The following is a 13,943-nucleotide window of genomic DNA, read 5'->3' as shown; positions in this document are numbered from 1 at the left end:
CTTGAGGCAATAAGATGTCAAGTCAGGTAAGCAAGACAGGCAAGGTTTGGGAATGGAAAATGAACAATTTCTGGGACTGATGACTGTGGAATTGAGTAGGGAAATCCATGTAAATGGGCCTGGAATCTGAGAAAATACAAAACAAATTAGGTTAAACAGCAACTCAGAAGTGGGAAGTATAAACTTTTGGAAGTTACTAGTCACAGGGCCAAATTTCTCCAACAGCTGCAGATATTTTTCCTTCTATACCTGACATTCCATATCACATACAGTGATCAAACTATTTCCTCCATTAGTGCTGCCTGTCCTGAGATTTGTCTCCTTGTCTGGAAACCTGGAGATGCCCAGCAATCCCCTGAGACATCAGCCAGTCCCCTGCAACCTTATAAAGGATATCTAAAAGAGCAGCTTGGAAAGAAAATTAAAATCTCAACAAAGAATGCAACATGAACAGAAACATATTTGTTTCACCTCAACTTTGGCAGTCTCTTCTTGCATTTGGGAGGATTCTTGTTGTGTCTTGAAAGAAACATTCCCCCTTTGTGAGCTTCCTGGGATATCCTTGGAAAAGAAATAAAAGTTGGCAATACACTTTCTAAAACCATTGCCACTAATAAGAGCATGAATATTAATGAGACAGTCAAAATAAAGAGAAAAAATAGCCAAAGTCAAATTAATGGTTCAAATCAGAAATATTAGCTATATCAGTGATATCAGATCTGCATTGAAAATAACAGTGCATTGTTTGTAATTCAAGTAAAAAAAAAACAATACCTAACATAACAGCTTGGAAAGAAAATAAGATCACCCAAAAAAAGTTAGCAGGGAACAGAAAGTAGGATTTAATGTGAAATGTGCTTATCATCAGTAAAGAATAGGAAAGACAACATCACTTCTTGTGGAAGAAGTTCTTGCTGATAGTTAGAAGTAGAGAACAGATCTCCTAACTTCTGATACACAGCTATCAAGTTTCTGGGTGGAGAAACCATTAATCCTGGAGATCATTTCCAAACTCCACCTTAAACAGACAAGGTTCTGTCCCAGCTAGAAGAACAAGTTATGTTAAAAGACCTCATATACACATTAGGCACTTGCTATTCTGACCAACTGAATGGATAAGCAAGTTCCACTATTCCTGCACATCTGTTGCTTGGCAGTTTTGTTTCCACCATCCTATTACTAGTCATTATCTGAAGGTATCAAGGTTCCTGAGGAGGAAAGCCTCCGCTCAGGAGCAACAATGTGACCACTAAAGGAAATAAATGGCTCATAATGAATTTCAAGCCTCATGAGTGTCGACAAATCATCTAAAGGCCTAAGGATTCCAAACTAAAATGGAATCCTTAGGCCTTTAGATGATCAATATCTCTATCATAGGTTGAGAGTTACCTACCAGTCCCTGTTCATCTCTGGGATCTAAGAGTTAAATAGAGAGAGCATCTGAGGATCTGGAAACTGACAGCTCTAGGATGGCAATGCGTAGAAGGCGTTCTATGGTTTAATACTGTATTCATTTGAGACAATTCTGATTTTATCACTGGGATAGAACTTGAGGCAATAGCTATCTAACATAGTTTAAGATCCCATGATCATGAACATCCAGGCATCTCAGACACCACCATCCTGGTTCCAAAAAGGTCTATAAAAGTACACTGAGCCCTCGGGATAAAAGAAATTGCCCACAGATAATTGAGTGGGCATAAAGCTTCTGAAGAGATTCTCAAGCAATATCTCAGGAGCAAAAGAGTTCAGCCTGCTACAGAAAGGACCAAGCAGTTCCTTCCTGGGAAAAACATAAAAGTTGGCCCAGACTTCTACTGTTATTTATTCTATCTTTCCACTGAAGAAAAATGTGAACATTAAAATTTTTAGTTTTTTCTTATTTTCAGAAGAATTTTCTCTTACTTTAGAGGCTTCTTCTTCCTCTTTAAAGAAAATGCTTCCCCTTTTTGAGCTTTCAGGTATGTCCTAAGGAAAATAAGAATTAAAACAATGCACTTTCTACAACCATTACTAACTAGAGGGGGTAGGCAAGATGTGGGGGCTTGGTGGACAAATTAAAGACCCCAACCCCCTTCACAGGCAGCAACAGGCCCAGAAATGGCTGTAAAGCTATTTCTGGAAAGGAAAATAATCAAACAGAAAGTGCATGGATGGGGGAGGGGAAATTTTGGGGGACTTCCCAGGCTCCAGGAGCAGAAAAACATTAATCCTATTTAATCCACTTTTAAAAAATGTTTTGGAGGGCTTGCGTCTTTGCATTTTTACATTGGGGACTGTAGGAGCCCCCAGGCAGAGCAATAATATGCTAGTGGTTCACATAGAGCCCACAGGCCACCCTGTGCCCATCCTGAAACTAGAAAAAGATCAATTAATGCAAATTGGAGACTATGAAAACAAAACAGAAAATAGGATATGGAACAAAGACATTTAAAGATAAAAATAATATGAACGTTTAAAAATAAGTGTTGCTTTCAGCTTTTTATCAATTTTTAAATCTTTAGTTCATCAATTTTTGGAAAGAACTCAAAAGAATCTGATAAACCTGTCAGATCTCTGTGAAACATTGCCCAGCCTAATCTTGCCAGTCACTGGATTTCATGTAGACTAGAATGCTACTAAATTTTACCAAACTTATTCATATTTATACTGGGAACAACAATATATAGGATGTCTTTCAGTAATAAGAAAAATGTATGACTAAAACAGTTTGGAAAGACAGTGGGAGCAAGAGAAAAGAAAAAAGCAGGGAACAGAAAAGTTTATAATTCTGTGTTTCACCTCAACTTTGGCAGTATCTTCAACTGTTGGGGCCTTCTGCTCCACTTCATAGAAAACACTTTCCTTCTGTGGGCTTGCAGTTGTTTCCTCAGAAAAATAATAAAGGACACTAACAATGCATTTTCTGCAAGTAATGTATGATCCAAATAAATGGTCTATGATCAAAAAACAGAACTGTGTACTATAGATAAGCTATCGTACAAACAAGCTATAGTACTTTTTGTCCCTTCTTAGCAAAATTCACAGGAATGTAAAGCAAAGAAAGACCATAATGAAGGTCATAATGATTACACTTCCCAAAAGTACATTTATCTGCCAAGCAAAACCACTGCTGTCCAGTAAGAACATGAATAAGGTTTTAGAAATGAAGCAGGGAGGAGCATATGCTGTTCTTGATTATAAGATTTAACTATAAAAATAATATACTTTTTAAAATAAATAAGTTTTACTTTTAGCTTTCCAGAGGTAACACATAATATCTTCAGACCATATATAATAGTATAATTAAATGTAAGCTGTGTTGCGGAATGGCTAAAACAAGCTACACTATAGCACAGTGACGGTGAAACTTTTTGAGCCCGTGTGCCCAAACGGCAACACAAAAACAAATTATTTCTTTCAAAGTGCCAACGGTGCAATTAAATCTGAATACTGAGGTTTTAGTTTAGAAAAAAACAACTCATACAATTGTCTGAACTAATCATCACCTTTTGTCTTCAAAGAAAAACAACAGAACTTTCAATGATACAAATACTTTTATATTAAAAAATATAACCATTAACTGTAGTAAAGGAAAAAAATATTAAAGTAATACAGTAGTGCTCTGCATGACGAAGATAATCCGTTCCATTGAAATCGCGGTTTAGCGAAATCATTGTCATGTGAAAACCATTTCCCCATTGGAATGCACTGAAACCTGTTTAATCGTTCCAATGGGGAAAATACCTCGTCATTTTGCGAAGATCACCCATAGGGCAGCCATTTTGCGAAGCGCCGATCAGTTGTAAAAATGGCTGTCCTGCGAAGCATGGGTCCGGAAAACACAGGGCAGCCATTTTGCGAAGCCGCTGATCAGCTGTAGAAATTGTCGTCTTGCGAATAAACGGTCCGCGAAGCACGGACAAAATCATCATCAAGCGTAAATTGCCCGTTGGAATGACTGTTTTGCAAATCACTATAGCGATCGCAAAATCATCGTTATGCGGATTCATCATTTAGCGGGGTCGTCTAGTGAGGTACCACTGTAAATTGTACACAGAGCCTGAAGCCAGGTAATTTATACAAACTTTTAAAATAATTATGTGCATGTATTTTTTGATAAGAGATATTCAACTTGGCATGCTTTTGCACCATTAATGTGATTTTTGATGTTGCATGCATGCTGATAATTTGTCAAATCTTGGCTCATATGCTGTTAGTTTGAGAGCAACACATGCAGCACCCAGACAAGCCAGATAGTGTGGTTGCTGGCCTTGAACCAGATATCCTGGAGAGTGAAGTCAAGTGGGCCTTAGAAAGCATGGCTAATAACAAGGCCAGTGTAGGTGATGACATTCCAGTTGAACTACGGTGGTGCCTCATATAACGAGTGCCCCGTTTAATGACGAATTCGCATAGCGATGGCAAAAATGGCATCGCTTTTGCGATCGTATAACGAAGGTGCCTATGGGGAAAAATCGCTTTGCGATGTTTTCCCCATAGGCACCATTTTCCCCCAGCTGAACGGCGGGAGCCTCCAAGGAGCGCTCCCACCACTCAGCTGGGGGAAAATGCCTGCGGTGGCCTTCGAAGGACCCTTCTGAAGGGTCCTTCTGAGGCCACCACGGGGGGAGGGTGGGGGGATCCGATGCCTGTCAGGCATCCGGATCCCCCCGCTCTCCCACCCTCTCCCCGCAGCTTGGATCGGACCCGCGGGGGCTAGCCCTGCCATGGTTGGACGCCCAAGAGTCCAGCCATGCCCGGGGTAGCCCCTGCGTGTCGGATCCAAGCCGGATCCAAGCCGCAGGGGGAAGGTGGGGAGACCCGATGCCTGTCAGGCATCCTGGGCTCGGCAGCGCAGGGCAGCGGGGACAGGGTGGAGGGGTCCCCCCACCCACCCTGTCCCCTTCGCTGGCAGCCACCCCTGCCGCTTTCCCCAGCCTGGATCGGGCTCCTGGGAGTCCGATCTCGGCTAGGGAAGGCAGCGCGGGGCGGCGGGGACAGGGTGGAGGGGTCCCGAAGGCTTCCAGGCTTTTGCCTGGAAGCCTTCGGGATCCCCCACCCACCCTGTCCCTGCCAGTTTTTAGTCCATTGGAACGCATTAACCAGGTTTTAATGCGTTTCAATGGGCTTTTTTATTTCGCTTTACGATGTTTCCGTATAGCGACGTTAATCCTGGAACGGATTAACGTCGCTATACGGGGCACCACTGTATTTAGAACCTTAAAATATGACGCTGTTAAGGTGCTACACTCAATATGCCAGCAAGTTTGGAAAACTCAACAGTGGCCAAAGGACTGTAAAAAGATCAATCTACAGCCCAATCCCAAAGAAGAGCAGTGCCAAAGAAGGCTCCAACTACTGTACAATTGCACTCATTTCACACACTAGCAAGGTTATGCTCAAAATCCTCCAAGGTAGGCTTCAGCAGTATGTGGACCAAAGAAAAGCAATCCAATACCCTCCCTGCTTTCCTTCCACCAGAAGAAAAAACCTTTCTCTTGAGGCACAACTTTTGTACGTAACTAGCTGTAAAGAAAGAGGTTACAGTGGCTGCTAAAGAAGAGTTCATAAATATACACATATTGTCTTTCTTTTAAAGTTCTTTTCCATTTTTTTAAGTAGTTTTTATTCACTAGCTTTAATATACAGTATGTTTATTTTTTTAAAATATTGTAATTTATTATATTTTTGGCCTTCTTAATGTTTGTCTTCTAAACAATTTGTAAATTTTCTCTGGTCTCTTTATTTGGAGACAAGCATAAATAAAGAGAGTGAGTGCATGGATGAATGAACTAGACAAGCTGGGAATCAATTTAGCCTCATTTTACTATTTAAATAGCCATACAACTACATTTTGTTTGCCAAACTAGGAGCCAGAGTCAGTCTTGCCATTAGCCACAAGGAAGCAGCCACTTTAGGCAGGAGCAGATATAGCAGTGCCACCTATTGCCCTTTCCCAGAACTAACTGCCATCAGAATTTGAGGGCCACTTCTCAGCTGAGGAAATGAAGAGGACATACAGGTAGTTCCCCCTCTCCAAACCACTGTAGCCCCAAGGACTATCTTCAGGGACAGACATATTTGAAATAGCCAGCTCCAAAGCAGGTGATCTAGACAGGCACCATAAAACAACAAGGACCCTCTTGGGAACAATCTCTGTTCCACCTTTCCTTCAACAATGGGCTGGGGATCCCAATCTCCTGTTGCTGCCTTTGCTATCACCACTGCTTTCTTTGCCACCCACCTACTCTTTCTTCTTTGAATGTTTGAGAGGTACTGGACCAGTGGTGGGCAGCTCCCATATAGTGAGAGGTGGCTCTTCTCTTTCTACCTTCAACAGTGGGAGTGCTTGTACCACTTCTGCTAAGAGCCATATATAGATAGCCTCAACATTCATTTTTCCTGTCCTACATAAAACATTTTCCCAGGAGCAGATCAGTTGCATATACCCCCTTGCTTTAGAAGCTTAAGAATCAATTATGTATTCAACGCACAGGATCAGATGGTAAAAAAAACATGCATTTCCTTAACAGCAGGTTAAACTGTACCAGTTTTGTTTGTTCAGTATCTGCTGGTGTAACTTGTTCAGTTACAGCTTCAACTGGAGATTCAACTTCTGTCATCCAGAGTTCTGTTCCAACAGATGATGACTGTATTGAAAAAGGAGAAGAATCAATATTAAAATAAAAAGTGTAATTTATTGGAGAATTTGGCTAATTCCTTTTATATTTAGCAGAGTATCAGGTACAAAAAACACCAGCACAGAGAAAGAATGAGAGTATAGCTTAAGTCTCAGTAACCCACCTCTTTTCACATATATTAAAAATCATTCTGGAAGCATTTTAAGTGGGAAAGGTATCTTAACTTACAATTGCTGTCTATAACTACAGCCAGTAGAACAACAGAAAAGATAGGGTCTCCACATGTGGGAAAGAACTCTCCATGCTTCCTGCATGCTCAGAGGTCAAGAAAGGAGAGAGGCTAAGAAGCAAATGAAGTGAAGCAAACAATCAGGAACAGGGAAGAGGCAAGCCAGAGGTGGGAAAAAGAAATTTATTGATAGGTTAGTGGCAGAGGACAATCAGTTTGTTGTGAAGAGCCTCCTACCACTATTACCCAATGCAAGATAGTTACTGTATTATCGCTTCATAATTTCTGGTGGCATATTCTAGTTCTGTGTGGAAATACTTGTTTACAGCTGATTAAAGGGCTTGGACCAAAACTACAAAGCCAGTAACTCAAATTAACACTTTTCTATGGTGTTCACTGGGTGACCTCCATCAGCAAACTTTGCTGATAACGTCAATGAGTTATCTTGACTAGAGACCAGTTCTTAGCCTAACCTCCCTCACAGGATTGTAGTGAAGGTTTTTAAAAAAGAGCAGAAAGAAACTCATGTATGACACCATCTATTCCTTGGAGAAAATATGAGCCATAACTTTAACAATGATAATATGTTGTGGCATAATTTAGATTCCTTTTTTGTATTTCCCAGTGATAAGAGTTTAATGAAAATTTCTTCAAATCCACTCACTCCAGCCAAAGCTCCACTTGTCACGTTATATATTATTCTATTATCTACTATTCTAAGGTCCCTTAACTTTCCGTGACAACATTTTGGGGAGTCAGCAGGATGTAGATGGGGGAGAGGAGAATCAATGCCAGCAGCCCATGTGCAAGTAAAATGTTTCAGTTACCCCAAGTCTTCAGTTAGTTTGATTGCAAAAGACATAATAATGTTATTAAACACAACAATGTGTTGAAACTTACTGGTGTCACCTGTTCTGGTCCTGCTGATGTAACTTCCATAGCTAATTCACTTGACTGAGTTTCTTTTTTAACAGCGGGTAGCTTTATTTTACAAAAAAAAATAATAATAATTTTAAAAATCAAACACACAACTGTGTGATAATACATTTAAATCTCACTGCTGGCATTTGCTGCTCTATATTTATTAATCTGCAGTGTTACTCCCATTACCAATTTTTCTGTTATCTATCACCAGAGCTATTTGATCATACGTAGAAACCAACATATCTTCACAGTGCGTGATCTAACAAGTTTGAAGTAAACACAAACTTGATAAAATATTTGTTGATGCTTCATGCTGTCAAGTCAGAACCAACTTACAGTGACCCCAACAAGGTTTTCAAGGTAAGTGAAATATTTAAGGGGTGGTTTTACCAGTTGAATTCCCCCAGTGAGTTTCCATGGATTGAGCAGGGATAGTAAAGAACAATAAATAACAAAGATGTCCAGTATCCTCTTTATCTACACCCACGAAAGCCAACAAGCTTGTGCCCAAATGTATCTGGTACCTTGTGTGCACATCAAGCCTCATTTTATTCAACGGGACAATCTCCAACTTATGGAACAGCAAGCCAGAGATCACATGAAGTGCTATGCCAACAGCGCATTACACTCCATAATTAAAAAAAAAAAACCAACAACAACTGGCTACTATCTGTTGAAAACAGGTGGCCTGGTCTATGAATCCCAGAAAGTATGTAGCATCAACATCAGATTAAAACCAAGATGCTCTATGCTCCCAAATGTAAGTATTTTACATTTCAGCAAAATTATGTCCTGTACAAAACACAAATCATGGTATGACTGGCTGGGAAATGTGGTTCTTGAATGGGGAGAGGGATTTCTTGGTTTCTATGGGATAAAGACTTCCTTTTTGAAGGATCTCTGTAGTTTTAAACTAAAATCTCTAATGTCCAAGGAGAACCAGGGGCAAAATATTTGGTGAGGTCATAAATGATGAAGGGTGCTGCCTGTTTTAACATGTGAGATGCACAATAGGATGACACTATATGTACACAAATCTACATCTGAAGTACTAAATATCAGGGATTCAAACAATTTAGTTTAATAGGCCAGATGTTCCTGTCATTGATAACCACTTAGGAATCAGAAACCAGCAGCTGTGACTTCTGGAAATTAGAGACTCTCCCACATCCTTGCAGCCCCCATCAACTTCCCACTAACAAAAAGGATCCCACAGAAGCCTCGGAACCTTCAAAGTTGCAGCTGGAAATGTTTTATTTCTGAAAAACTGTCACAACTGGTGACATCAGCCTTATGCAGTGTAAATTATGATGCTGGATTTCAGCCAGTTTAGAGTATATCTGGAATTCCCACTAAAAAAAATCTTAAAAGCATATCACTAATTATCTTTCTGTTGCAAACCTATTAATTTCTGGACACGACGCAAGCAGCTTCAGACTTACAAAATGCCTACAAGTTTGAATTTGCATAGGCTGGAGGAGACTGCCTCCTTCTGTATATATATCACATTCAGTAAAAATACACATCAAATTAAACATCTCATTAAGTGCTTTGTTCATAAGGTATATTCCCTAGGAACCTAGTCTGAATATATTTTTGAAAAACCACATAATCTTGTCATTACTCTTTCATTTTACTTATTTACAGCCATTTTAGTTTACCTTAAGTCTTCAAGATGAAGCAGGATATAAATAAATAAACATCACTTCGTATTCTCGAAGGTTTTCACGGCCAGGATCCAATGGTTGTAGTAGGTTTTTCGGGCTGTTTTGCCATGTTCTGGAGGTCTTTCTTCCTAACTTTTCGCCAGTCTCTGTGCCTGGCATCTTTAGAGGACAGGTCTATTGTGGCCGGCCACAAAAACTGGTGAAATGTTAGGAAGAAAAACCTCCAGAACATGGCCAAACAGCCTGAAAAACCTAGAACAACCAAACAGCACTTTTTTGCAGAACATACATACATCATGTACATACAAAGCTCTTCTGTTGATACATCTATTCAGCTACATAATTCTTTTCTACAATGAATGCATTTAAATTTGATCAATGTTATTGCTAAAAGATAAAGAAATTTAGAAAAGGGACAAGAAATATTATCCCTGTTACTACTATTTATCTAAATTTCTGTATTATAACACATTGTAAGCTTTACGCCCAAAAATGCAATTTTAATTTTTAGTCAACCAAACATGTTTAGAAGATGTAGCCATGTTAGTCTGTGCTAACATATCAGACAAAATAAATCTTACGTCTGAGGAAGTGGACTTGTCCATGGAAGCTCACATTAAAACATAGCAGTTACTCTTTAAGGTGCCACAATGAGGGCTGACTTTCAATCAGTTTTGTTTTCTGTTGTTCGTTTGTGCCTGATTTACAATTATACTGTATTTAGTTTGTTTTGTTTCACCTACTTCTATTTTTATGTTGTAGTCCTGGCCAAGGATACTCTCCACGAGTTCTTTGATCCTCAAGTCTGAGGCAGTTGGAGCGGTAGATGTCAGGGATGCAATTATTTCATCAATAGATCGCTGAGATGGTCCAGAAGACAACTTATGAGCAGAAGCCTGCATTTGTGACTTACTCCTTGAAAAATATTTTACATGCACTTTTGAAATACCTGATCTACTTCTACTCAAAATTTCTTCCATAGATTCTGGAACAGACTTTGCACTAGATGAGGCACTGTCTTTTTTGCTCTGCGGTTTTTCAAAGTCAGCCAGAGAACCCTGTGGACTTCGTTTTGAATGTTCTTTAGTAATTTTAGATTTTTCACTTAAACTAGAAATCACAGAATGTGAGTCATCCGTTTCTGTAGTGAAAGTGCTGGGTACTGCGATGATATGTCTTGCATGTTCTGAAAGTATTTTTTTGTCCGTTTGTTCTATAAGAGTACTGTCTTGTTGTAGAAAGACAGGGGATTTGGACTGTGATTTTCTCCTAACAACCTTCTGATATTTAGCTTTTTGTGGAGGCTCTGGTTTCTTTGATATAGTAAGTTGTTTGCTCGTACCCGCTAAAGAAGCTATTACTACTGGTGCTTTTTCACCTTCATATTCTAGATTATCACTTTTACATTCCAGATTTGCCTTTCTAGAAGCATGACTCTGTTTTTTGTCAATACTAGGTTCCTTTTTAGAAGATATTTTTTGCTGAGTTTTGACATCTTCTGTTTGGTTTTGTGTGTCTATTATGTCAGGAGAAATCCTTACTTTTTTTTTAATTTTAGCAGTATCTAATTCAAAAGGAAATTGTGCACTTTCAGTAAATAGGAGTGGAGCTTCAAGTCCTGAACTCTGCGACAAAATAGATTGCATAGATTCTTCTGGTGCTGTCACTTCCAACAAAGGTTTGCTCAGATCTGTAGGAGCAGTAGTTGTTTCTTGTTTAAACCTCAGAAATTCCCGCCGAGATTCTTTGCAAATATTTTCACGTTCCTTAAGTATATTCAGCTCTTCTAAATATCTTAATCCAAAATGCTCATGTTTTCTAGCCATTGTTTGCACCTTGGAGAAAACAAGCATAGAATGTTGTTTATGCAAATCAAGTTTATAAATCAAATGACAAAGAGGTTTTAATATTTTTGACTTTGTAAATGAGCAAGCTTGTGATAATTCCTCAGTTTGACTACTTGAACCTCTCAAAATCTTTGCAAGTAATACTAACTCCGAAAAATGAGAGGAAACCAAAAAATGGCAAACCTATCTCCAATCAGAAAAGGGAAATAATGATTAATAATCTCCAAATATTGTCATTACAATTTACTGCCCACATATGCTACATCTGAGATATATATGTCAAACAAAGCAGGCAACCAGTATATAAAAATATATAAAACATTTAATCTGCTGTTTTCTAAAAAAAATGTATTTTCACATTACCTTGAGTGCACAGTTTCTATAAGGGCTGTCACCCAGGAAGGTAAAAACTGTCACCCAGTAAAAACTCAGGAAAACAAGTTGATTAGTTCGACATAACTTTGCACATATGTAAATGCAGTAAGTGTGAAGCAATTTGTTTTTTAGATAGTCTCCTATTTCTTGGGCAAGAAGGGATGGTAAGATGTTGTTTACCATCTGCCATTTTTTACAAATACTGGTAGCAACATATGATTTCTATGTATCCGTTTACCTTTCTGATTATCTGGTATATATGAGGTTGACTTCTTAGTCACACAGATGTTATTCAAGTATGAATTTAGATCTTTTGCCTTCTTCAGTTGCTCTAAATAAATGCACACATGTAATACAGCATATCTGTGAGGAAAGTAACAGCCCAGTTATGGAATGGCATTTTTATTCCACCAAAAGTTAAATCCAACAAACTTAACTTATACTTTTATTAAACACTACAATACTAATCTCCTCCTTCTAGGGGAGGGCGCTGGCCTACTCTGCCTTTAACGGCTTCGCCCCAACCGAAACTGCAACTGAAGAAGTATTTTTTCGGGGCAGAGATGGGCAAACCTGCAGCCCTTGGAAATTTCCAGTTCACAGCCCTTGAAAAACTAAAAAAAAATAAAGTCAACTTTACTTGGCATTGACTTCAGCACAAATTGTTTCATTGGATCGTTCTTACGACTCGCTACATAAAACCCTCCCAGCAAAATATCTTAAGCAAAATCCCTTGGTGAAAGGGGCAAATTAAACCTCTCACAAGGGTCCCGGATCCCGCGGTCCACTCGGGCGCCCTTCTTCAGGCGGACTCTCAAGGAGCAGCAGTTAAAGCTCCGCTGAGGAGAAGGGAAGGCTCGCTTGCCTCCTCCCTTGCTCTCACTCCCTTCTTCCCTCAGTGCAAGTCGACCGACCCCGAGGCCCGCACGACCCCGCCAGCCCCTTAGCTCTGAATCCACAAGATCACACTCCAGGGGGCCTCAGTCCCGCAGCGGGCGGCGGTCGCTCTCCGCTTCTCAGGTGCCGAAGGCCATCGCTGCTCTGACCAGCCGGGGGAAGGGAGGGGGGAAGCGCGCGCGCGGTTACTTAGCAACACACTCCGAGGCAGGCCTGCCAGAAAAGAGAGAGGGCCTTCTGGGATTGCGGATTGACGGAGGGGAAGGAAGTTTGTTGTTGTTTAGTCGTTAAGTGTCCGACTCTTCGTGACCCCATGGACCAGTGCACACCGGGCCCTCCTGTCTTCCACTTCCAGAGTTTAGTGAAATTCATGTTGGTGGCTTCGATGACACTGTCCAGCCATCTCATCCTCTGTCATCCCCTTCTCCTCTTGCTTTCACACTTTCCCAACATCAGGGTCTTTTCCAGGGAGTCTTCTCTTCTCATGAGATGGCCAAAGTATTGGAGCCTCAGCTTCAGGATCTGTCCTTCCAGTCAGCACTCAGGGCTGATTTCCTTCAAAATGGATAGGTTTGTTCTCTTTGCAGTCCAGGGGACTCTCAAGAGTCTCCTCCAGCATCACAATTCAAAAGCATCAATTCTTTGGCGGTCAGCCTTCTTTATCGTCCAGCTCTCACTTCCATACATCACTACTGGAAAAACCATAGCTTTCACTATGTGGACATTTGTTGGCAAGGTGATGTCTCTGCTTTTTAAGATGCTGTTGAGGTTTGTCATCGCTTTCCTCCCAAAAAGGAGGTGTCTCTTAATTTCGTGGCTGCTGTCACCATCTGCGGTGATCATGGAGCCCAAGAAGGTAAACTCTGTCACTGCCTCCATATCTTCCCCTTCTATTTGCCAGGAGGTGATGGGGCCAGTGGCCATGATCTTAGGTTTGTTTGTTTTTTTATGTTGAGCTTCAGACCATTTTTGCGCTCTCCTCTTTCACTCTCATTACGAGGTTCTTTAATTCCTCCTCACTTTCTGCCATCAGAGTGGTATCATCTGCATATCTGAGGTTATTGATATTTCTTGCGGCAATCTTATTTCCCGCTCGGGATTCCTCCCAAGGAATCACATAATACTGTACTCATATTACCCAATCTTGCCAGGAGGGGTGACTGAGGAGCCTAACGCCGAGGGAGGCCTGAAAAGAAAAAACAAGACACCGGGCCTTTTCGGCAGTGGCTCCCAGGCTTTGGAACATGCTCCCCCCACGAGATTCGTCTGGCCCGCTTGCTGGGCATTTTCAAAAACCAACTCAAGACCTGGTTATATAGACAGGCCTTCCTTCCAGACTCTACGTAATTCTCTCTCTTTCTTTATCTGTTCTGTTTTGTGT

At 40.5% G+C, this 13,943-nt stretch overlaps 1 protein-coding gene across 8 annotated transcripts in view; it reads right to left on the bottom strand.

Annotated features, from left to right (window-relative positions):
* Positions 1 to 12,712, bottom strand: part of TTC6 (tetratricopeptide repeat domain 6) — a 116,071-nt gene extending 103,359 nt beyond the window's left edge. For 7 of the 8 annotated variants that reach the window (XR_013544714.1, XR_013544715.1, XR_013544716.1 and 4 more), the window contains exons 1-7: positions 11,904 to 11,987; positions 10,187 to 11,278; positions 7,753 to 7,833; positions 6,531 to 6,632; positions 2,782 to 2,868; positions 1,906 to 1,968; positions 472 to 561 (exon numbers count right to left, since the gene is read on the bottom strand). Coding sequence is in view for 5 of the 8 variants with exons in the window: in XM_078392523.1 (XP_078248649.1) it covers positions 472 to 561; positions 1,906 to 1,968; positions 2,782 to 2,868; positions 6,531 to 6,632; positions 7,753 to 7,833; positions 10,187 to 11,269 (1,506 nt within the window). In the remaining 3 variants the exon portion in view is untranslated. Of the gene's footprint in view, positions 1 to 471; positions 562 to 1,905; positions 1,969 to 2,781; positions 2,869 to 6,530; positions 6,633 to 7,752; positions 7,834 to 10,186; positions 11,279 to 11,903; positions 11,988 to 12,579 lie in introns of those variants that run through there. The other variant, XM_072986397.2, reaches the window with a different exon arrangement.
* Between the last annotated feature and the right edge of the window lie 1,231 nt (positions 12,713 to 13,943).

Source organism: Pogona vitticeps, chromosome 1 (genome assembly GCF_051106095.1).
Source record: "Pogona vitticeps strain Pit_001003342236 chromosome 1, PviZW2.1, whole genome shotgun sequence".
Classification (NCBI taxonomy): Eukaryota; Metazoa; Chordata; class Lepidosauria; order Squamata; family Agamidae; genus Pogona; species Pogona vitticeps.
This window is presented reverse-complemented; position numbering and strand designations above follow the sequence as displayed.